General features: G+C 33.5%; 1 protein-coding gene across 6 annotated transcripts in view; it reads left to right on the top strand.

Moving 5' to 3' along the window:
• Positions 1 to 26,310, top strand: part of LOC138694538 (chromodomain-helicase-DNA-binding protein 7-like) — a 221,753-nt gene that overhangs the window by 174,669 nt on the left and 20,774 nt on the right. For 5 of the 6 annotated variants that reach the window (XM_069818377.1, XM_069818394.1, XM_069818410.1 and 2 more), the window contains 7 exons: positions 7,498 to 7,587; positions 10,252 to 10,394; positions 12,908 to 13,050; positions 16,170 to 16,377; positions 18,932 to 20,246; positions 23,805 to 24,105; positions 25,148 to 25,259. In XM_069818377.1, the coding sequence (XP_069674478.1) occupies positions 7,498 to 7,587; positions 10,252 to 10,394; positions 12,908 to 13,050; positions 16,170 to 16,377; positions 18,932 to 20,246; positions 23,805 to 24,105; positions 25,148 to 25,259 (2,312 nt within the window). The remainder of the gene's footprint in view (positions 1 to 7,497; positions 7,588 to 10,251; positions 10,395 to 12,907; positions 13,051 to 16,169; positions 16,378 to 18,931; positions 20,247 to 23,804; positions 24,106 to 25,147; positions 25,260 to 26,310) is intronic. The other variant, XM_069818384.1, reaches the window with a different exon arrangement.

The following is a 26,310-nucleotide window of genomic DNA, read 5'->3' as shown; positions in this document are numbered from 1 at the left end:
GAGAATGCTTAAGCAGTATGTTAGAGATCTACTGCAGTAGTATTACTGTACCAATCAGGTAAGTTAGTTTTGTATCTGTTGAACAGAAGCATGTTACCATCACTGTAAGAACAGCTTCTCTTTTACGTACTGTGAACTCTTGAGCAAGAAACAAAACATGCTCCTAATCAACACATACGAATCTAACTCATCTGATTGGTACAGTAGTACGATTACGATCTCTAACATACTGTTGTCTGCTTAAGCGTTCTCTTGACACAAACACAAAGGTATGCTGTGTAATACATAGTGACAAACAGTTGCATTCTGTTTTCTCTAGCCAAAGAGCTCACAGTGGAAGATATGCTGCTCTTACAGTGATGGTAAACATTTGCTCATTTCTCAGATGATATTAATTTTAGGACCCATGTTTGTAAGACTTCTGTTTATTGTTTTGATGCATTCTGTTTCCTCTCTAAATATTGAAACCTTTTTTTCAGAACACTCTGTATATCATTTAAATAATTATTACTTATATGTCTTGGTTATTTTTTTTCATTATCATTATCGTTACATTCCTTCCACTCTTATGCCATAATATGACTATTTAGGTCTAGTCCATTATATTTTGGGTTATCTTAAACTGTTAGATCCTATCTATTCTTTATGTTAAAAATTATTTTGAAATTCATAATCTCCTTTCATTCGACATGATATAATTTTGAATAAGTTTCAAATTGAAACATTCTTAATTTTATTGTGGAATATTCGTATTATGTTCCGCAGTTCTCGTATTTTCCACATCTCCCTCCCTTCCCCCACCAGATTATTTATCATATTCTCTAATAAAATACTTTCTTTGCTTCCTTATGTCAACATTAGCATTGATAAAGTTTTTTAGATTTTGTGCCTATATTAATGAGTACTTAAATGAATCCATAATTTTTTCTAACCATGATACATCTCATAGCCTGATTAATTTTAAGTACTGACTAGACTTATAACCTGTCTTGATGAAATTTACCTTCAAGGTAATGTCAAAGAATATGGTAGCTAATTTCATTGAAAACTTAAAATTTTTTAATAAACACAGTGTAACTTGGACATTGTGTAAGATTTCTCTGATTACCATTTATGATCATAATCATGCAGTTATAAAAAATTTGTTTTATAATTCGAACTTGTTGAAATCAAAATTAATTATAGCTATCATTGACAGCAGCATGTAGAGTCCAAAGTTTAGTACTTGAATCTGAGAACTACGTGAGGAATGGTAACTTCACTTCTTCTGTTTCTTTTTCTATACGCTGCACATGAAATTAACGTAGCGCAGTTTGTGTTAAGAATAGTCATGACTGCTGTATCCTGTAAGTAGCTGATAATTATTTGTATTGTTAGATGTAGTTGAGGAGTTTCCATGATAGATTAGATCGTACAAGAGTAACCTGTCATTTCTGTGATATAATTGTCTTTTTTAATTTTTACCAATCCCTTTTATTTTTTTCTGTTGAATAATTTTGCATTTATTTGATTTATCTGTGTTGTGATTTTGTCTAGTGATGGAAATGAATTTAGCATTTCTGAATCATAACTATGATAAAAATCAATTATTTACCTTCTAACGAATGTGGCTCTACTCTTGGTTTTCGCATTCAGTATTTGATGAACTTGCAAGGCACGGTAGGTCACATTTCCATCACCAGGAGGAGTATGTGGACAATTTGGAAACAAAACATTGGTCTATTACAATGTTACGAGTTTCACTAACTGTTCTGAAAAAGTAAAGTAACCATGGTCTCACAAAATACATCATTTTTGTGGAATGGATTGCTTTTATGTTTGACAGCTAATTATGCTACTTTGTATTCTTACATCAATGGAGGGTTTTTAACACTTCTGTGTACAGAAGCCAATATTTTGGACTTCATTTTTCTACGTTAGACGGACATATTTATTCAGTATAATGCCATGTTTTCATCTAACACAGCAAAAAATATTATATTGTCAATAGACAAATATCCACTGCCATAAGAACTCAAAACAGAGTTTTCAGACAATGTTAATACTTTAAGCCCTGAGTTGTGTAAATATTCAGCATATCCCTGTGCTGATACTTTTAAATGCCCCAACTATAAAATTTTCGTGAGGTGGCAGTATTTGACATAGGGACATGAATATTAGATGAATTGGAATGTCGAATGGTTAAGAATTCACATCAATATTACAATTGGTTTTGTCGATAAAAAATCGCAAATTTGAACTTATGCTTGGGACCTGGGCATACCAGTACTACCACGAAGTTCTTGGTGATTTAAATGCCAGCCATATTAGTACTATCACTGGGTATAAAGTTTTAAAGCTGTATACCTCAGAATTGGGAAAGTACATTTGCACAGGAGTGAAACAGTGATCAATTTTTGATGTTGACATCTTCTCACAATGGAGTATATTGACCACAGTTTTGAAAAACATTGGGCTTTTCCCTGACCATAGTGTTTTCCAGATGATCGAAAACAAGAGGTCCACTATCACTCTAGCTTCCCTTGCGGTGTTTTGTTTTATTCACAGCCTAGTTGCACTTGTGCTACATGGTTGAGTTTGAAAGTACTGATATATTTTCAACAGCATTTCTCGTACTTGAAAAGTGTAAGAAGATGAACATCCTCAAAACGTTGGTGTATCACCAACTTTTTACTAGCTAGAAGCCCAAGAAAGTTTCCAGTGATCATATCACCAAAAAAGCTTTAGTAATTTACTCAAATTTATTTTGTAACATTTGCAAAAATAGGATTCTACAATCTCAATAGGATGGGATGTAATGTTGTAAATTAGATACATTAATTGGTATGTGCAACTCAGAAATTCACATTTTGAGAAACTGTTTGCCACTCTTCCTTGGATACACTGCAGTATATTGGTTTTACTATGCCCTCTCTCTTATCTTCGTTTTTGTTTCCCACTTTGTCTACCAGACGTTCTTCATCAGACACAATATTGTAGTCTTTACTAGAATATCAATCTGCTGAGACATTTGTGTCCAAAGCAGGCGTAAAATAGTTCAGCAGTTAATATTACCTGGGCCATTCTCATTCTGAAGTAGAAGTTCTTTCATATGTCTCACTTTGCAATACAAGACCACATGCTTTATTTCTCTTTCAAATTAAATACGAACAATCATTACTGTAAGATGATAATATTTGAATATGTAATCATTTTTTATTTATAGACTGGGATCATATTAGGGAACATGGTAACCACTACATCATTAAGGATGACAGTTTAGGAAGTTAATAAAGACTAATATAGATTTTTTACAAAAAAAAAATATGTATGTGCATGTAATTACAATAGCAAATATCCGAAAAAAATCGTTAGCTTAGAAACAATAATAAAATTCCACGTGTTTTGGACATTATTTTCTGGGACATTTGCCCCAGCTCCATTGGCCTACTCGCATGAAATTGTAAGATGCAAAATGCTTTCTCTTCACCAATGACAGCCATCTGGAAGTAGAATTATGGACTAGACCTACCAGAAATAAACTTTCGGATGTGTTCCATTGTTTTCCACTAGCAAGGTTGTATTCCAGATGAAACGTGTTTCTATTGTTATAATCATTTTGAAATTCCCCTGCATTCTTCTATTCAATTTCATCTACGAGTGTTATTTAATTTCATTTCATTTCGTTTACTGGAATCCAATAGATCTTAAATTAGCATTGCAGCTTTTAGATGTTAAATAAGTCAAGAGTTGTACAATTTCTTGGCAAAATGAGATTGTATGTTGGAAATGATTGAAGTCGAAGCAGAGGCTCAAATGCTAGAATATTAAAATTTTTACTGACTATTCTTAAAAGATCTGAAATTGTAGAATCAACAAAATTGAAGGAAATAGATTAACTACAGAATTTGAGATGGTAAGAACAGGTATATCTGTAATGTTACACCTGTAAACAAACGGATCTACTAATGAAAATTAGGACAGAATGTGCGTATTGCATAGACAGGCTGTAAGGGGGAATATGAGAATGGCATTAAAGGAAATACTATAAGCATATTAGTATGAAGAATATGTAGCGGGGGTAAGTGAGAGAGATAAGAATATAACATTGTTCCTAGTGAGTTAAGTTGAGTTTGAAATTGTATCTTTCAGGGAAAAAAAAAACTTGCGGAGTTTGTTTTGTCACTGTGCTGAGATTTTAGTATTGCAAAGTGTAGGCATATTATTTTATGCTAAGTCCAAGTGTCACATGATCTGCAACATACGTACTTCCTTAACACTTACTTCACCTTCTTAAATACATTAACACAAAGGTAAAGTACATACCTATGCACGATCATAAATGTTGTCTTAGGTGCAAAGAAAGCCCTACCACGTTGCACCAAAGTTCATAAACCACAATACGCAATAAAATATGTTTCTGTTTGTCACTGCATGTAGATGCACAAAAGAAAGATATTGAAAAAAATATAAACTGAAGAGTAAAGTATGGTGTAAACAGATATACTTCAAACTATGGTAGATTACATTTTTTTCACAAAGCGAAAGAAGCCTTATGATGAAAATAAGTGTAATGATTGGAGATGAGATTGAAAAAAAAATTTGTTACAAATATTTGGGTAGAAACAGCAGGCTAAGATATAAGAAATATTGCTGCAAGTGTTTAAACCATAATCTAATCATCACATTTGTGAATTTTAATTATATTGAATTCGGTTGAGTTTTGGATGTATATATGAGGAGTTTTTACAAAGTCCTTGGAAATCCTGTAAAAATAAGCATAGTTTGTGGTTATAAACCTTAACAAGAGAGCTGAATCATATCTCTTAGTGGCAGGAGTATCAATTTAATTATACTGAACTGATTGGCTCATTTTATTTGTTTTATTTCATAATTATTGATGACCGAACAGTTGTTTCTGTTGTACATTGTTTTATTCTGTGGAAAAACAGAATCATATGATAATGTCCATGTTTATATTTAATTCTGAAGCCAGAGAGAACATAGAGGTCATCAATTTTAATTACAAATGATTAACCAATGAAAAATTAAAATAACGAACTTACAAAGCAGTATTCTAAATTAAAATAGTAAAATTCTAGTGTACTGGTATATAGAGAGTTTCAAGAAAATAATGGAAGTAGGCGTAATTAAGCATAAAATTCTGTTTGCCTGTACAAATTTGAAGACTTGTACTGTTAAATTTTTGCAAGAAGAAACTACTGTTTTAGTTTGGAGTGATTTTGTCTGGAAGAAATTACTGCTAAAGAATTTGTATTATCTCATCTCTTACCTACAACTGTTGTGAAAATATTTTGTGATATTTACCAAACTGCGTAAATTTGTATTTGTTCAAATCTTTATTTAAAATAAACCAAAATATAATCTGACGATGTATTCCCAGCTTTTGTTTCAGTTAAACAAATTCATCATTATATTAGTACAGCTCTTGTTGTTTGTAATGTACCTAGCTCTTTAAAGTACAAGAACACCATGAAAAAAGGTTTAAAGATAATATAATTTTTTATAAAATAAGTACGCACCATGTGGGCAGCTTATGACATCAATACTTTGAATATTTGATATTCATAGTTTTGTATAAGAGTGGGTAATATAAAATACAGCATGTATTTCCCAGAACTTTGTAAATTCCCTCAATGTGTATTGAATTTGAATTTCAGGTATTAAAGATTTTATTATATCTTGTTTTGTTTCCATCTTGGGAAGTGTATTGGGATTTTACATTCATTATACATACAGTGAAACCCAATCTGAATCATATCCATCGCCAAAAATATTGAATTGTGGTTAACATTTAAAATTCAGATGTAAATTATATTGTTTAGAATTAAAAGACATTTTACTTTTTTAAGATTAGAATAATTTATTGTGGCATGCAAAAAATAATTGTTAAGAAAGCAGCCTCATGTGTTTAGGATAAACTGTTATATTCTAAAATATATTGTATAAAGTTGTAAGTTAGGAAAACTTATTAATAGCATTTCGTAGTTAAATTTGTTTGTACAATATAAATATATTAATAACCTGTACTTTAAAACGTTAACACATACTGTAATTAGTTGTGTTTTGAGAGAGGTTATGAAGAAGACGTGATAGGTACAAGTTTGAAACATAGAATTCAGTTTTGAAGCCAAAAAAGAAGTGTTTACACAAATTCATAGAAGTAACATACCTTTGAAGAGGCAAAAGTTCGTCATGTTCTCATAGAATTATTTACAGTGAAACCTGTATTAAACGGCCACTGATAGTTCCATGTAAAATTTGTCTTTTGGAGGAGTGGTTACTAATAGGGGAAGGCATTTATTTTACACAAATAATGATTTGAACTATTGTATGTATATAAAATAAAAGAACTTGGAATGTATTGTTAATTGTAATACAGTAATTTATGGATAGAGTTTTATCCTCTAAGTCATTATTTATACTTTAGAAAATAATAAATTGAATTCTGCGTCTTTTTCATTACAATTCCATTCTCTAAACCAGTGGTCGTCAGCACTCGCTGAAATGGGTAACGGGTAAACAGTGTATCTGAATATGCACCATCATGTAGAAGGATAGGGGAAAGCATACCCGCTAGCAGCCATGGATGCACAATAGTGCAGTCTCTTATCTGCGGGTAAGAGACACTAGCCCGACCACTGCTCTAAACTATCCTTCACAATATTAAGAAATATGTTAATATGTTCTCCATTCGCACAGTATTTCAGTTAAATTCCATTCAGTTGTAATTTTTTCATTCGATTTTGAAACTGAATAAATGTGAGTATTGTCACATTAAATTTGTTCTGCTAATTTCCTTTCAGATAAACAATTTTCGTTTTTACAAAATACTTTGACTCGATCCTTCGGAAATAATACACTTTTCGTTTTACTGGGCATGTTTTTACTCCTAACAACCTTACATAGTAGTAGAAGAAATTAAACTGTTAGACAAGAGAGCAAATAACGTACAGATAGTCATGGTCCTTTAAAGGGGATAATATTAAGAAAACAGCTATTCAGTAGCTGGTTGAATGTCGGGGAGAGGGGTGTTCTTAAATGGAGGTAAAAATACATGTTTTTTTATGGATTTTTATATCAGTTCTAAGAGAATCTATCTCTAAGAGGGGTTGGTCTCTTAATAGGAGTGGTCTTTCAGAGAGGTTTCACTATATCTATTTATTGTAAAAATGAAGTGTCTAATGAAGAAGTGTTTCCACAAATGTCTTCAATTTTGGAAATTTACAGAAATCATTGATCTGTTACTTTAATTGCTGTATGACATGGAAACTGTAGAACAGAACACTGTAATTAGAACGGAGTTTATGCACGAAGAAGTATGGATATGTCACTGTATAACAGTAATTGTAAATGAAACGTGGGTTTCACTGTATACTGGGTTAGAAATGCTGACATGATTGTATGTGGTTGTTTGAAAAATGCATGCTTGTATGTAGTGTAGTGTTGCTATGCACTTGTAGTGTGACAGTCTGTACCTGTGTTATGTGTTTATAGCAAGGGGTAGAAGCAGACCAGCATGCCGTAATCAGAGATGTACTGAACACACAAGGATGGGATTTGCAACAGCTAGCCATGTATCTGTGGGTAATGTATCACTCATTGGATATGCTATTTTCTATAATGGGGTAGATTTTTCTGACACAGGTAGATAATAGACTGCAGTGTTGTCAGTCATGTAATGTTTGCTATATAACAGAACGTCTCAGCACAATAAAAAAAAAACATTGCTACAAGAGTGAACGTCCTAATGTTTTGTCTCATAGTGTATTTCAGTTCTGTGCTTTATTTGTTTCTTATTGCAGCTTTTAATTCTTTCTGTCTCAGTAATTCCTTCTTTGAAAGGATCACAGTCAGTAATTTGTGTTGCTTTTGAGATTGAAACTCTAAATATCTAAATAAGTTGTAGCAGAATGACCTTCTAACTGTAAATTCTGTGTCATGTTTCATAAAATATTTTTGAAAACCTTCCAAAAACTGTCTTTGGTTTTTAACACAGGAAAAACTAAATGAAAATATGCTTTTCCTTACAAAACATTGCTTATTTTATAAACATTGAAGTGCACTTAAGTTTCACCCTGCTTTCGTCATATGTTGTTATTCCTACTGCTTTTCTTAGATGCCGTTTTCATGACTAAGAGCATAAAATTTAAATATAATTTTTATTTCTGAAGCAAAATATGCATGTACGAGGGAGGATCGAAAAGCTATGCACACCTTTTTGTGGCAACGTATTTAATAGGTAAGCAAAACGAAATAATGCAAAAATAAAGCTACAGGTTTTACCTATTTTTCAACACAGGAACCAAGTCTCTCGACATATTTCCCCCATCATGACACCAGATTCAGTACACCTTGTTCATAAAACTCCGTTTTCTGGGGATATAACCACCTGTGCACAACTGAATTTTCAGCAGAATAACACCACAACTCATACTTGTGATGTATCCATGGTGAATTTCGCTGGTTAATTGGGTGCAGAATTATTAGCAGGAATATGTGACCTCCTCGTTTCCCAGACTTCACACTTTGTGATTTTTATCTCTGGGAAATTCTATACTAGAGGAGGAACTTAAGGAAAAAATACAATGAGAAATTAGATTCATTAATGAAAAAAATTGTTGTGTATGAATGATAATTTCTTTAGATGATGTGAAATTTGTGGTGGAGAAAATGGGCATTACTTCTTGCAGCAACTCTTAGTACCAAATGTTGTGTTATATATAACTAAGTTTTAATCGGTGAAATGCTGAGAGTTGAAGACTGTGCACAGTGAGAAGAATGACGGCAATGACCAGGGAAGTGGCAGGTGCACATCCCAGTTATAGACGAGCAAAACACACTGTATAAGGATAAATTTATGTGAAATATTTTATTTTTTCCAAAATGAAGCACTAAATCATGCATATGCTTTTAACTTTAATAACTATAAATCTGTTACAATGAAAAGGTGCAAGTTTTCTCTTAATTCATGCAAATACACTTATTATTTGTTTTTATATAATCATTTTTTTGTCGTGCTGTATCTAACAATGTTTCATTATGAGTAGAATATTTTGCTCAAAGCTGTTTTGAATAGCATTTCACATCTACCGGGCTCAAAATAATGATGAATTTATTGCTTGGCTTATTTATTATTATTATTATTATCATCATCATCATCATCATCATCATCGTCGTCATCACCATCATTCAAGAAGAGTCAATTTTGAGCGTCCCACATTCCTGTATCCATTTGGGGTATATTGATGTATAACGTTTGGTGATCTACAATCTTTCATACATAGCATATGTTCATTTCATTTAGTTCTGTTAATTTGTATTGTTTCTGCAATATTACTGGTATTCATTCCCAGTTTGTATAATATCATATCTTCTTTTATCTAAAAGAGTATACACAGCCACCACTTTAAGGAATCACATTGTTTATTATTATTATTATTATTATTATTATTTCTGTGAAATTCCTTTTTTTTACCCTATGGAAAAAATTGCTTCATTGGTTTTATCCCTCCACATGGCCCCAGTTTACATGCATCTCTGCACAATTCTGACATTCACAGTTTATATATTACACCACTCTCAGTATTGCACATCGTTTGTATTACATGTGTAAACTCCTTATTCAGCATTGCAGATGAATTAAACTAAATGTTATTTGTTAATGCGCTTAAAGTTTTAACACGCAGAGAGCTTAGGAGATGACTCCTGCACATATTATTGACAAATGTAAATGGAGTTTCTCACATGTATGTAATGTGAAATACTATCTCCATATTAATTATGTTGCACTTTTTTTATCATGGTATAAATAATATAGTGGAAAAATGTTTCTACTATAAATTACAGCAAAATTTTAGTGGGGGGTAGGGGTAGAGAAAAAAATATAATAGTTAAGTATAATTGTAGAGGTAATTTAACTTCATAAGGTGGAGTTTACTAATTCTTTCCAATACACTAACAAAATAAATGTTTATCACTTCACAATAAATACTATTAACTTTTAAGCAATAAAAATTACAATTAAAATTTCTGTGTTCCTGATATATATAAATATAAAAGAAAGAGTGAAAAGAGTAGTTAAATTAATTACATTTATAGACTACATTGTTTAGTGATATTGTTATGTTCTGACATATTGTGCTGTAGTGTATGTATAAAATAAAAAAATTTATAAAATATGATAGTTTAAGGCACGTGGGTAATTCATAGCCTTGCAGCTAACATTTGTCATGTATCATTTTTTTACAGAAAATTGAACGCCGAGAAAAGATTGAGCAGATTGTGCGAGAAAGAGAGCGCCAGAGGATGGAAGTCTATCAGAGAAAGTGGTCCCGGAGAGAGGAAGCTGACTTCTTTCGAACTGTCTCTGCTTTCGGCATAGAATATGATAGGTGAGTATTGTTATAAATTGTGTATAATTATATAATTTTGCCCATCAGTGGCTTATGCAAGGGGACGGGGCTTACCGGGTTTAACTTCTCCCTCACTTTGAATTTTAAAAAATGACATATTTAGGTTTTTTTAATCCATAATAATTTCCCATTCTCTAATTTTTCACTGTCAGAGTAACAAAATCTACATCGACATAAGGCATAGTCCTCTTACCCCTCCTTCAGTATAGTCTCTGTGCTTGGTGCTGCAGCACATTCGAATTATAACAATGCTATCTTTACTATAAAGAGACCTACTGCCTAGTATCGATCTTGTAATAAAATGAAGCTGACAGGATGTAAAATTTAACTTGTTGTTTATTAAAAATTAGATGGCTGTGAAAAAATTACGCTTCAAAGATTTTATAAGGATATTCATGAATATGTTCTATTAGAACATAGTATAATAATAATAATAATAATAATAATAATAATAATAATAATAATCATACAATACTGGTAATAATAATAATAAACATAACATAATAATAATAATAATAATAATACACAAAATTTAAAATGCCGATAATGTAAATTGTAAACAGTTTTAATAATGATTAATTGTTATGAATTATGTATAAAATTCTGCATACGCCACTGTTGCCCATTATATATAAAATATGAATATCATAATTGCTTAATTTTTATCACAACCATCACCAGTTCCTCCTCCTCCTCGTATTTATTCTACATTTCTTTTAGTTCTTCCAATGCCAGGCTGACAAATTTATACAGTTTGCTTCCTAATGATAAAGTATACTGTATTAGAATTTCTGTTCTTTTGTAAATTATAATAAAGTTCACCCGCTCCTTCCCCCTCAGATAATTCTGTTTGTTTCAGTATACATGTCTTTACAGATAGTCTAGTATTTGGATGTAGCTCAGATAATTCTGTTTGTTTCGGTATCCATGTCTTTACAGATAGTCTAGTATTTGGATGTAGCTCAGATAATTCTGTTTGTTTCGGTATCCATGTCTTTACAGATAGTCTAGTATTTGGATGTAGCTCAGATAATTCTGTTTGTTTCGGTATCCATGTCTTTACAGATAGTCTAGTATTTGGATGTAGCTCAGATAATTCTGTTTGTTTCGGTATCCATGTCTTTACAGATAGTCTAGTATTTGGATGTAGCTCAGATAATTCTGTTTGTTTCGGTATCCATGTCTTTACAGATAGTCTAGTATTTGGATGTAGCTCAGATAATTCTGTTTGTTTCGGTATCCATGTCTTTACAGATAGTCTAGTATTTGGATGTAGTTCAGATAATTCTGTTTGTTTCGGTATCCATGTCTTTACAGATAGTCTAGTATTTGGATGTAGGACCTATATTTTCTGATCATTTTTACAGACTGTGATCTCCCTATTGTAGGTGCCATTCTGTGTTCATTACACAATTGCTAGAACCCTTAGCATTATAGGTTAGAGAAGGAATATTGCCAGATCGTAATAGAACATTCATGCACCCACCGAAATACCGTGAGATCCAATAAGCAGTGGAGTTCCCAACCACACATTCAAGATTACGAATGTTGTGGGAAGTTGTGATGGGGAATTCTGCCAGCAGTCAACAGCCCATTTCGGTGGAGTGTAAATGTATTGGTCGCATGTTTATGTTCATTGTGACGTTGTTAGTGATCGAATGTTAGTATTTGGCAAATAAAAGTAATTTGGACTCAACGTTCACATGCCTCAATAGAGGTGGACAATCACCCATCCAGTACAGGGGTAACATGTGCTCAGTATGATGATACCTTCACCTATTGTAGCTACCTTACAAAACCGAATTTTGCTACTCACTCTAACTCTCCAAATGCATCACAATGCGGGGTAGGCACCATTCCCAGAAATAACAATCCAGAGTTCCTGATTTATTTGCAGTGGTAATTATTTGGGAGAGGGGAAAATTGTTCGAAATGACAGGGATCTAAAATTCTGTGATTCTTCAACAGACTGAGCATGTTTCACATTATAAATATCCATATATAATTCCCCCCCCCCCCTTTCCAGTTTAAAATACAAATACCTTTTCATTCCTCAGCCTTTGATTTGATGTCGAGTATGTGTTGATTTTTATTTACTCTCATGTTTTACGAAATTTGCAGGTTTAAACCCTGGATATAAACGTTTGTACTTAATCACCTATTCTTACTTGCGCTATTTCATAAATGAAAGAATTTTTTAGATCTCTGTTCATAAGTTTTCTCCAGTATCATCATCATCATCAAAATAAGTACAAGGCCTAAGGCCTGTTACGCTCTCAGTGAGTCATTCTATAGAAATAGAAATTTGGTTAAGACTTCAAGTAGGACCATTCATTTACTTCATAAACTACAGTTGGTGTATTTTTCACATGGTTTAATTAATTTGAATCTGCATTTTACTTTCAAATGGATCGTTGAGAGAGCAGTTTTTATTTGACAATTATTTTTATAGCAGTACTAATTACAGAATTTTAATTTCTTTACATTTTCAGGAAGAGAAACCGTTATGACTGGACTAGATTTCGCACTATCTCTCGATTGGATAAGAAATATGATGATACTATGACAGAGTATTATAGGGCGTTTTGTGCAATGTGCAAAAGAGTTTGTGGATACAAACTGACAGAAGAAGAAGGTGAGTAAATAATAGTCTTTCTCTAAACATTAAATTTGTTTCTAGCATTGTTGATACATAATAGTAATGATTTGGTTTCAATCTGCGGCTGGCTCATCATCGAGGTTCCTACTTCTGTTATCACATTGTGATTGAAAATACATGAAAGATGTTAATGATATAATTTATTCATCATAGATTGTGATATTGTTACATCAGCACTACAGTGGGTTATCTTGACAAACAATGGTTTTGAGATAATTGCAGTTTTAAAGTTTGTACAATTTTGAAATTAATGATATTTACCAGTTTCTCATTTGTTTCACTCGTTATTAAATTAACCATATGCTTATATAGAATTGTACTTAATGCTCAAAATTACTTACTATTTTATCTCGTTATTTGAGCTGATTTTTACAATTTTTTTTTCTTCTTTTTCTTCTAATGGCTGGCATTTTACTTACGTCATTCACCCAAGTGTCCCCATCAAGGGGCGATGCACTGAAGCTTGTACTTCTTTCAACAGCCTTGAAGGGGTACCATAGAAGACAAACTACGTAATACTGTGTGGTTATGGAGCAATGGTGAAATCCCAGTAGGGGAAATGGTAGTACTCCGCGAAAACCTACCACCAAACACCACCATCTTTGTCCATTACAAATTCTAGTTGAACCCACCAGGATTCGAACCCGGACTACTAGTGTGGAAAGCCGACACTCAGACATGCCAAAACCCTTCACATTGTGCAGTTGTGTCTGTGTGATGTGCACTTTCTATTCCCCTACTTGAAGGGAGTGAATCGACTTGGAGGAGAGTGTGACAGGGCTATACAGTATCTGCAGTAGCAGATTAGCTTTTGTTTGTTTCAGTAACACAGTTTCATTACTGGTGCTGATTGAGCTATGATTGTGAATGCATTATGAAAAATACAGTGAAGAAGAGAAATCACGAATCATATAACATAATTAATCGTTGGGCTGAATAACGGTCTATGTTACAATCTGCTAACTGTGCAAGAGGAACAAAAATGTTACATCGTAATTCCACTCATAAATTTACTATCAGACGGGCAACATAGATTGTTATTCCATCAATATGTTTTGTACACACATCATAGAAGTTTGTAACATTTTTAACTCCACAGAAATGCTACTGGGGAATATAGACAGTAAACAGTTTTATGCAATCAGAATATTATGAAATATACAAAATCAATAAAAAGGTTAAATTATGAACAAAATTATTATAACATTTATTTTTAAATGCTTTATATTAATAGGCCTATAATTAACACCATATAATTTATTAAAGTTACACTCAATGTTATGTTATGAAGAAACATATAATATTGATCAAATAATAACACTCTATTATTAGAAAATAACTGCAGTATTGAGATGTAGGGACACCATTAAATTAACGAAAGTTGTAACAATAACAAATGAATAAAGAAAATTAAATATTAGAGTTGAGAAATTGTTGGGGGATGGAATTTGAAGCCCTGTTCAGAATATTCAGTATCCATCCCAACATATAGCTTCTCTGTTAAGTATAAATTTTATTAATAATGAAGACAGTAACAAGCACAATTTTTAAATGCTGACTGTGAGAGAGTAATACATTTTTAACATCTCCTTTCTGACATCAAGAGCAAGCTGTGTGCACATCTTCTTACAAAAATTTTCACAAATCTGTTACTGAAGCGAAATACCATGATAAAATTCTAAGATAAACTACAGTGGCAAAACAAAACATAGACCAACTCACATTAGGTAAAGTGTAAATTTAAATATAACTAATAAAATGCTGGAAAAATAACAGACAGAAACTTACATTATTTCGGGGATCTTTCGCATTAACTTGTGATTTCGTCTTTCCTGTTGTATACTCAAGACCACCATCTCTCAGCGACTTTCGTGACATATCTTTCCACTTTTTTTTTTTTCACCGCATTTTATGTAATAGATCAACTGAAACGTGATACACAGAGTTCAAGTACCCAGTATTCGTGAAGAGAACAAACTCCTGTGCAGTAACATCTGATACGATGTAAACAACTGAATACACTAGAAGTGACCAGTGACATAACCATGTTATCCTGTAGTCAGGCCTGCACTATGAGGATACACAGTTTTCACAATTTATTATTGAAGTATTGAATCATAGTTACTAGTGAAGTTAGTCAATTGTTTGCAGACAAGTGGTAGTTTTACTTTTTGCAATTTGGCTTCCTCCGAAAAAAGTGCTACAAATGTGGAAAGATTAAAGAATTGTAGAAATGATACTTCATTAGAAGTAGAAAATATTGTTAATGATTTCGGGGCATGTAAACGAATTTTCAACACAACCAGTTCATTCAGAATTCCACTTATAATGTTTAGAACAGTTATTGATAAAAGAAAAAGATGTAATAACTTGGAAAAATTAGCAATGCCTCAAACAATTAAAATAATGAAACCTTGTGATGACATTATGAATACTATGAAAATTGAATATGTACAATTGAAACATGCAATCCAATGTTTATTGAATTGTAAAGCATTTGTTAAGCTTTTCTGTTCTAAAAGAAATGTATTAGATTTAATAATTTATTAAATTAATTGAATGTGATAGTGTTAAGGGACTTCTTGTGATAGTGTTAAGGGATTTCTTGTGATATTCCCCTCCTTCCCCCAAGTTGCAACCTAAAAGAAAGGTTTTTATGTTTTTATATGTGGCTCGATTTTATTTTCAAAACAAATTGCTGCTAGAACATGGATTTAAATCATTCGATTATCTTCGGTTCTGTAACATCACTGTTTTATGAAATCAATTAACGATGATAATTGAAACCCCACAATAGTACGTTGAAAATCGATAATCAATCTGCATACAAATTGATACACTTTTTGAGCAGAGTTACTTTATTTAAAGTGCTGAATACCAGACCAGTTTGTTCTTCAAAACTTTTAATTATTAATATTGCGGCCAAAATTTGGGTAATATATTATATTCATGGTAATGTTTTTATGGGAAGGGAGAAAATTAAGTGCTGTTCCTTATAATTCTTATGTTTCATAATTTAACGTTTCTTAAACTCATGATTTTATTTCCAACAGAAAGTAAGTAATAATGTGATTTTTTTTATTATTATTGTTTAGAGTGTATGGACTTCCCTGTCGAGATGCTGAGTGAAGATAAGGCACGTAAGACTCTAGAAAGAATAGAACTTCTGAATAAGATTCGTGAGGATGTATTGACACATCCTTTGTTAGATGAGAGACTGAAGTTGTGTCAAGCGTCAGTTGATCTTCCAGAGTGGTGGCAGCCTGGGAAGCATGATAAGGACCTTCTTATTGGCGCTGCAAAGTGAGTTGAAAGAATTCATGCATGACTAGTAATTAGATTTCAGTGAGTGAGTTGTGTGAATGTGAAGGAAAACATTTTCTTGTTTTGAGATATATTATAAATATTGCAAAAAAATATTTTCTCAACTTCACTCTTTGTTTCATATGAAAGAATTTCTACCACTTAGTCTAAAAAAGAATCTTATTCAGACGCTTGTAATGCCCCATTTTGATTATTGCGATTCCTTACTAACTAATGTAAGTTCACTCTTAGCTGAGAGACTACAACGTGTTCATAATGTGTGCATACGATTCATCTGCAATACTCGTAAATTTGACCATTTAACACCTTCCCTCCAGTTACTTTCATGGGTGCGTCTGAAGGAACGAAGAACAATACATTCACTGTCTCTTCTATTTAGAATCATGCATACTTCTACTCCGAATTATCTCTTATCGCGCTTTCAATTTCTTACAACTCTTCGAAACCGACATCAAGCACTTCTTTCTATCCCTCATCATAGAACGTCTCTATACTCATCCTCGTACACTGTAGAAATACCTCGTCTCTGGAATTCGCTACCTAATGATGTCAGGGACTGCCGGACTTTATCACAATTCAAAATTAAATTGGAAAATTTTGTCTTGTTTAATGCTTTTTAGATATTGCTAGAAGTGTCGATTTGTGTTTTTTTTTTACTCCAGATTAAAATCGCAAGTTTCTTGTTTATGTTAGTTAATTAGGATACAATTAATTATACTTAATCACTCATTTAAAGTTTGTGTGACTGCAACCTGTGTATATTTTTGTGTGACTTTACTTCGTTTATAGTGTTTTTTTTTTTTCCTTTTTATTTCTGTTATTGTATTTGTATTCCTGGTGTTGTGGAAGAGAAGGCCTGATGGCCTTAACTACACCAGAATAAATAAATAAATATTATAATGTAAATACTTGTTTCATAAATATTATACATTATTTTATTTTGTAAATGGAAAATGCTGGGAAGTTATGGTTAATTAAATTTTAGTTTTCAGTCTCGAATTATGTACAGTATGTAACTATTGTGGAGTCTGTAAGAGCCGAGCGAGTAAATGCTGTGCACTTAATTAAAATACTTTGCAACTTAATGTTATGAATCAACATAGCCTATAATGGCAGTTGACTTAATATAAAATGTCAACATACATGCCCAACTGAGAGTCAGGCCACAAAGGGAAAAAACATTGGAGGAGAGGGGTTTGATCCCGTGCTGAGTATTGGACTTTGGCGTAGCTCAATGGTGAGAGCGCTTGGTACGTAGAACCAAGGACCCGGGTTCTATCCCCAGTGCCAGAGCGAATGTTTCTCCTCTAATATTAATTGTTAATGTTATGAAGCATAGAAATTAGAATTTTAATAATTTCATTGGAGTTACAATCGAACAGTTGAATCTCACTTTTATGCTTTTCAGAAGTTCCACAGCTAATGCTGCAAATTGAGAGAGATGGTGTATATAGTGAAACCTCTCATTTACGGACATCGAAGGGACGTAACAATCTGTCCACATCTGGGAAGTGTCCTTTATTGGGAGGGAAGCTCCCCAATCTAACAGTAAATTTATAATATGCATTATGTATCCCTTCACGCTTTAAATGAAATGTATTACTGTAGTTTAATTCTAAATACAGTGTACTACAGTATTGTATTTACAGTTTTCAACTTAACCTTTACGTTCAGGTGCCATGTCTCTCGAAACAGAACAACTGATTGAAGTGAAGAGAATAATCCTACTAACCCTATTATATGTCAAATACAATTTCACGATCCCGGAAACCTTGGACCCATCAGACATGTTAATTTTATGATTTTTGTTTATCCACCCATTCCAGTTAACAAGGGGTTGCTGGCTGGGCTAGTGGTAGCCTACGAGATCCTTATAATCTTTAATGTTAAGGAATTTCTGTACAGTTCTCAAAACTAAATTTTCCATTTTTGTAGCATATTAGATCTTGAAATCCAAGTTCTGTCCGCAGTCAGGAGATAAGCAAGCTTTAGGACTGTGGAACAGCTGTTCATGTCCATGTCTGTGTCTGTGTCTGAGAGTGACCGTAAACAAGAATTAAATTTATCATTATTTCTATATTATTTCAGTTGGGACATAAAAATTTGTCTGTATATGAGGAGTGTCCGTATCTTGGAGGTGTCCGTAAGGAGAGGTTTCACTGTTCATGCCATTGAAATTGTGAAAACCATGTGTAATAAGCATGAGTTTTGTAATCAATCTCAGTGGTTTATCCAGTCATGAGTAATTAATTATTAATTATATGAATTCATCTTTGCACTTTAATAATGTAATTATATTTCCCACAGCCTCATTTATAGGAAATGATGTATGTTTTCTCTTTTGACTATGGTAACCATTGATTGTGTTGGACAATTCACCTGTAGGAGTCAGTGTTACTTTCTTCTAATTATTTTCTAGTTGTTTATGGCTTGTGCCAAGCTACATGTATTCCAAATTTCGATTAAAGTTTAAGACAGGTTTCACTACTTGAGTTTTCATTTGTCATTGTAATTATTTTCTTTTCTGTTTCAGGCATGGGTTAGGTAGAACGGACTTCTTTATCCTCAATGATCCAGAGCTGTCCTTTGTGGACGTACTTCGTAAACATCTGGTATTGGATCAGCCATTGCCCATGCACAAAGAAGGTTTAAAAATGGAGACTGACATAAAGTTTGAACGCCCTGAAGATATATTAAGGACAGACAAGAATGAAATAATCGTCAAATTAGAGAAGGGTGAAGGAACACTTAAAATTGAAAAGATAGGAATGAAAAAGGAAAGTAAGGGACCAGAAACTGTAGGACAAATCAAAACTGAAAAAGATTTGCCTATTAAAGAAGAAGGTAACGAAGTAGAGTTAACACTAGTCAAAACTGGAATTAAGTCTGAAATAGAAGATTCTGTGTTAGAGGAGCAAAAAGAATTGTCGTTGGAGGATATGGAAAAGAAAACTATTGAAGAGAAGGAAGGAGAAGCAGGTGATGTCAGTGCTTCCCACGAAAAGGAAGAGAAGATGGAGTCAGGTGTTGATCAAGTAACAGAATGTGTCAGTATGCTCACAGATAAAGACACAGAAGTTGATGGAACACGATCTGAAACTTCAGAGCTCAAAGATGAGAGTATTACAGAGACAAGTCAAGAAAAGGAGGAAGATAATGAAGGTGTAAGTGAAGTGAAGTGTGCGTCTCTAGAGAAGCAGGAATCATCAGAAGAAGAGCAGAAAGTCGGAGATGATGATCCACAGATGGAATCTAAACCAGAGTCTGATGGTGTTACAGAAGATTCAGAAAAACAAAAAGAAGAAATAGTACAAAACCTAGAATTAGAACAGGATAAAGACTCATTTAAGAATCCTGAGGCAGAGAGAGCTGAAGAAGATAAAAGTGAGAATGTAGAAGTGAGAAAGGACGAATTAGAAACAGTTATTGAGAAAGAAAAAGTGGAAGAAGAACGGAAAGAGACAGTTTGTGAGAATACTGCAACAGAAATGAGTGAAACAAGGGAGTCTGCTGAAGCCAGTAGCTCGGAAGAAAAGAGTAGAGTGCGATCTGGTGAGAGTGATGTGGTGTCAGAGAACAGTCTCAAAGGAGAGGAGTCTATGGATGCTGTACCACTTACAACCAAGAAACAGGCAAACTGCAATTCCAACCCACAGGCTGTTGAACTGAAGGCGATGTTCCCAGACTTGGAGGTGATACAGCCACTGACTCGACTTGCAGAGATCGACACGTATGTGATGGGAGGGAAGCAGCCAGCTGTAAACAGTGTAGAGCCTCTGGACTACTCCGAACCTACCGTCGCCCAGCTGCTTGCTCAGAGCTATCAAAACCCCATCAAGTGGCCAAAGGTGAGAACAGTTTTATGTAGGAAGTTCACCAAAATTTTATGAGGTTTCTATGGCTGGCTCATTTCTCACTTCCCAGTTTCTAGACATGCTTGTCCCTAGAAGCAATCTGCTTCTAGGGATTTGTTGCATGAGGCTTAAAAAAAAAAAAAGGTAATTTCCGTTGCTTAAATTGTATTGACATATTTGTCATGACAAATGATAAGCACTAGTAATTACGAGCAGTTTCATTTGTTTACCAACGAATTGTTGCAAAGATCAAAGTGTATATAGTTAATCATGATCAACCAACCAAACTGTTTAATAATCTAACTTCACAATTTGTCATTTGTAAAATAGTTAGAATCACAAGCATGTTTTCTACCAATCTTGGCAAACTTTCTTAGAAGTGTAGAAATAACATTTTAAATGTAATATCACTTTGTTTTCAAATAGTGATATTGAAGAAGAATTCAAATGTAAGCTGAGGAGAACATTTCGCCTAAGGATAAATACTGATTTTCAAGAATTCCAGTTTAAACTACTAAACCAAATAGATTTTGTATATTAAGAATTAAATTTGAGACATTGCTTGCTACTACAGAACCTTAAAATGCAGGATTTTGCCTATAAACAAAATAAGGCTATTTTTAATAGTAATCAGGCATTGTATTTTTTAAATTATAATTTAAAAAATTAGTAATAATATTCGTTTGAAAGATAATATGTAAATATATACCATAACTCTCCTTCTAAAGTTCGGCCATATTGTATCTCGCATATATTTTCAATCTTTATTTGGTGGCACCAGACCTATTGATTGAGCATGTGTGGAGTTCTTTTCATTTACATGATTTTACTTTGTTTGTTAAATTGTAAGAAAACTGTCCAAATATTATATCGTTTTATCAATGATGCGAAGATGGGAAAGCATATACAAATGGCACCGTCTGATTGCCCGTGAGTTGAGAAGAAATTTTCATACGTGTTTTCTGAGAGGTAGTGTTTGTGTGAAATTATAATACTTGGACATTTTTATATAAAAGTATGGGTAATGTTATGGCTGCATCTCAAGCTCCTGGAGGTGGTTTATCACCGCCGGGGTCCATGCCTCCACTTCCTCCTCCTCCTGAGGGTTCAGGGACTAAAACATCAGATGCTGCTGATAGTGTTTCTTCACAGATAAACCAACAAAATGGATTGGAAAATCCTGGCTCAATGGAGGACTTGCATAAAAAGTGTAAAGATGTTTTTCCTGTTATATTCGAAGGTGCCAAACTTATGATAAATAAGTGATGCGAAGATTGTTTTGTGCCAACAGTGAAACATAATAGTTGAATACAGTATTTTGTGTGCATCATAGACTACGATTGTCATTCTTCTTTCAAAATTAAATTAATGCAAGATTAAGTAATACTTAAAACTGATTTTAGTATTATAACATTACTTTTTTCGCAATATTTTAAAACAGAATATGACACTATGGCTGCGTTTCACTTGTAAATTTTATTATGCTAGTCATGACAAATTAGTAAAATTGTATTATGCAACAGAAATTACTATTGTCATTTGTCATCCATATATTGGTAAATTGTTACTTGTCACTAGTAGGTATCTTTTAAGCAATAGGCTCTTGAAATCCTCATGCTAATGTAGTCTCAACATTATCTTTCTTCCAGGTTCATGTAAGCCTCCATCTCCTCCATTCCACGACTGACCATCCAGATCAACTCTGGTATCAGTCTTTATCCATCCTTTCTAAATGAATGTACTGGAGTAACTTTTCTTTTTTTTTAACATCTGATATATGGGGCTATCCACCTTCATGATCTGCCCAGTGTTATCATTGCATTATTGGGTATGCTGAGCTTGGGTATGCCACTGCTCCATCTCTAAAGTCCATTTCCAAAGCTAGTAACGGTAATTTCAATATGGTTTTTTGAGTGATCTCCCACGTTTCCAAACCATATGCACAAATACTCTGGATAATGCTCTTGAAGATCATGGTCTTTGTCTTCTTGATGACCTTGTCATTCCATGGACGCAGTTCAGCATTTTAATAGATTGTCTCCTCAAACCTATTTTATTAGAAATCTGTTCGTAAGACTTTCATGTTTTTATGAGTGACATTTCTGTACTTGAAAGTTCTCCAGTTTTTAATAGCTTACAAGCATGAGTTTAATTCATATAATTGAATTAACTCACAAATAACTTCTCTCAGCCAGAATGCCATGTTTTTGTGGTTGTGGATGCCGTAATATTTTCGAATCCCATTTGTCATTTTCTTGAAAGAACTGTCAGTATCAAGTATTTGAGCAATTAGAACATGCTCTTTTTTAATTTCAAGACAATTAAACATTTTTGAAGTATTGAAAGTGATTTAAAAATAAAACTTGTAGAGTATTGCCAAGTCGTGAAAAATCTGAATTTGACGAAAGTTTGATCATGTACAAGCAGCTTAAGAAAGTGTGTGTGTGAAAATTTTTGTGAAAATTGTTCAGTTATATTTTTCAGCAGTATTATGCAGATTTATAGAATAGTCTTTGTAGATTATTAAAATCATTGCGTAACACAAAATGTATAAGAAAATATGTGTCATCTTTATGATACCAATGTTTTTGTGAACATTTTGAAATTATTTTTTAGCTGTTTTGTGTAAACCTATAGAATAATCTTTATATACAGTAGAACTTGGTTATAGCGACACCTCGCCTAGAACGTCAAATATTCTGTGGTCCCAACTAATTCCCCATAAGACATATGCTTTCGTACCTTGCTTAATACGACAAACGCATATGCGTCTACCTCGCATATAACGTCATTTTCAACCTCAGTTTGGAATAAGATTTTCTAAGAACCAAAGTATTTTAAGAAATATTTTGTTGAAATTTGACCCTGACAAATTCTTTACATTCTCCTTCTGTCATAGACCTCTGGAATGCAGGCAGATTCCCCACCCCATTGTAATCTGCTCGAATTCATGCGGTATTAGATCAGTTTCGACAGGAAATTTTCACTAAATGCACGCATTTTAACGCAGTATGGCCACTAAAAGAAGTGAGTGACGCTTTAGAAGTCATTAGAATTATGAACATGTTCTATGAAGCTAGGGAAGGGAGCAGTGAAATTGCAACTGAAATTATAAACATAGAACGTAATTTAGCCCTAGAAAGTGTGTATTGGGCAAGTAGAAGACAACAGAGTAAAATGGCTGATTACTTCACTTCTAAGTAAAGTAGTTTGGTGAGTACTGAACAAACTGTTTTAATACAGAATACTGTGTTTATAATTCTAGGCCTATGTGTATTTTATTTTTGTTCATTGTAGGCTTAAAAGTCAATACATAAATCTAAAATAAGTCTAATTAAGTTGTTATTTTTCATTTTCCACCTCACTAGATTGATAATGTGAATCTCGGTTACTACGACACTCGTTTATAACAACATAATGTTTAAGGTCCCTTGGATGTCGTTATAACCAAGTTCTACTGTATATTATTTTCTGTGTTAATTAAAATCGTCATATTGTCAGCAAATAAAACACGTTAAAATATTTATATTGACGGATTTGACCACGTTGTAGGACCACATTTTGGAGATTCGTCTGCAACACATTGTACATGCTGTGGAGCACAAGGAATGGCCTGTGCCCCGCAACTTCAGTGTGTACAACGCAAGCAGTATTATGTTGGGAACAAGTGGAGAGCTGGACCTGAGCTGTCATGATACTCCTGATGCCACACCAAAGAGGGACACCTCAACACCGATGTCTGTGTCTGAGGGTTCTGAAGTCATCACAATCACTACAGATCATGGGGCTCCCAGACTTCCACCTACAAAGAAAAGAAAAAGACACATAGCAATAGATGTAGAAACAGAAAGAGGTAAACATTGGTCTATTTTTTTAATTTGCTTATTATTATACACAGTATAAAAAGAAAGCATTTTATTGCTGCAAAAATAAATAGAGTTGTACATTTTCCCGGAAATTCGCTTATCAATGTGTCTATTACAGAGGTGCCAACTATTACGAATTTCGACCTGCAGTATAACCCATATTGAGTGAAGGAATATTACCTTTCTTTTGCTCATCAGATAAAGAAAGAATAAATTAATAACTTGGCTATCTCAGTTGTATTTGGTTAAAAAGTGGAATTTTATCCTTTTTCATCTCTATATTATTTTAATGTACCGAAGTACATATGATATTTCCATGCAGATATTCTGCGTCATCATACGATGAAAGAGTAATGGAACGGAGAAAAATTCTCTCCGGCACCGGGATTTGAACCCGGGTTTTCAGCTCTATGTGCTGATGCTTTATCCACTAAGCCACACCGGATACCCATCTCGGTGTCAGACAGAATCGTCTCAGTTTAAGTTCCAACTCTTGGCTTCCCTCTAATGGCCGCCCTCTGCACTACGTCATAGATGTCTATGAACATAGGACTGAAGTCCACACATGTGCTGAGGTGCACTCGTTATGAGTGACTAGTTGGCCGGGATCCGACGGAATAAGCACCGTCTTAAATCACGAAGTGATTTACGCATATCATATATATTATTTTAATGTACCGAAGTACATATGATATTTCCATGCAGATATCCTGCGTCATCATACGATGAAAGAGTAATGGAACAGAGAAAAATTCTCTCTGGCACCGGGAGTGGTAGTGTTCAGGAATATTTCCTCTAATACATAATTTTGCTCAAAAATTATAAATCAAAGATCTTCACCTGTGGCTAGATTTTATTTTCGAAATAATTTATCTCTGGTGCATGAGTTTATATAATTCCGTTCCCATTGTTTCAGTAGTTATAACGGTTTTATGGTACGAATTAACAATAATCGAAGCTGCACTGTATAATGATAGAAATTTTGTTTTCTGTAAAAACAAAAATAAATAAATAATTTATTTGTTACAGCCAAGTTGCATGCATTGTTGAACAGTAGTGCCACTAGTCAGCAACCACCTTTATCGAAACCTTCACCGTCACCCTGGGAAACAAATGAAGAATCCTTATCGGAAGAATCAAGGTTAGTGAATTATATGTTAATCATACATTTAAATATCCGAAATTTATCTTGTCCTTAGAAAATGATCAATGAAGATATGAGGACTTCACATATACATATCGAACATATAACACAAAGTTTTAACAAAGTGAATACCGATAGTCTTCCATGTGGACTCTTTTTCTGGAAGGTTGTATGTAACACCTCTGTAGAGGATGTATTAACACGTGCTGCATACCAAGTACAATGATTCTGAAGGTTTTGTACGTATCAGTATGCAGTTTAAACTAGGTTCTTGATGTAGCCCCAACTGGATTACATCAGATCAATCAATCTGCGTACCTCATAATGGTCGTTATTAGATTAGAATCAGTGTTGATGTGGTGAAGCATGTTATCAGTAGCAAACAAACACGTGTGGAATCTGATGCCATTTTTATTCAAATTTTACGTCTACAGTAGAGCCCCTTTTTAACTAATCTCTAAGCGATTATTTGTCTTTTCCTTAAATAGGAGTTTTCCTTACAAGGGACTTTACATTAAGGAGAAAGATAAGCCTAAAATAACTAGTACTAACATGTGTGTTATATACCAAACATTCATTCATTCATAGCATTCTGCCCAAGGGTAGGCATTTCACTGCAAATCCAGCATTCTCCAGTCTTTCCTATTTTCTGCCTTCCCCTTAGTCTCCGCATATGATCCATGTATCTTAATGTCACCTGTCATCTGATATCTTCTGCCCCGAACTCTTCTCCTGTTCACCATTCCTTCCAGTGCACACTTCAATAGGCAGTTTTTTCTCAGCCAGTAACCCAGCCAATTTCTTTTTTATCTTCCTGATCAGTTTCAGAATTATTCTTTCTTCACCCACTCTTTCCAACACAGTTTCGTTTCTTATTTTGTCTGTCCATTTCTCATACTCCATCCTTCTCCATATCCACATTTCAAGTACTTCTAGTCACTTCTCTTCACTTTGTCGTAATTTCTAACTCTTAAAGTGGTGAGGCGGCATGAATGTTTTTCTGTTTGGTTGAATCCAAACCACACTGAAACTAGGCAGTGAAAATTCC

The sequence above is a fragment of the Periplaneta americana genome, chromosome 1, assembly GCF_040183065.1.
Source record: "Periplaneta americana isolate PAMFEO1 chromosome 1, P.americana_PAMFEO1_priV1, whole genome shotgun sequence".
Lineage (NCBI taxonomy): Eukaryota > Metazoa > Arthropoda > Insecta > Blattodea > Blattidae > Periplaneta > Periplaneta americana.
This window is presented reverse-complemented; position numbering and strand designations above follow the sequence as displayed.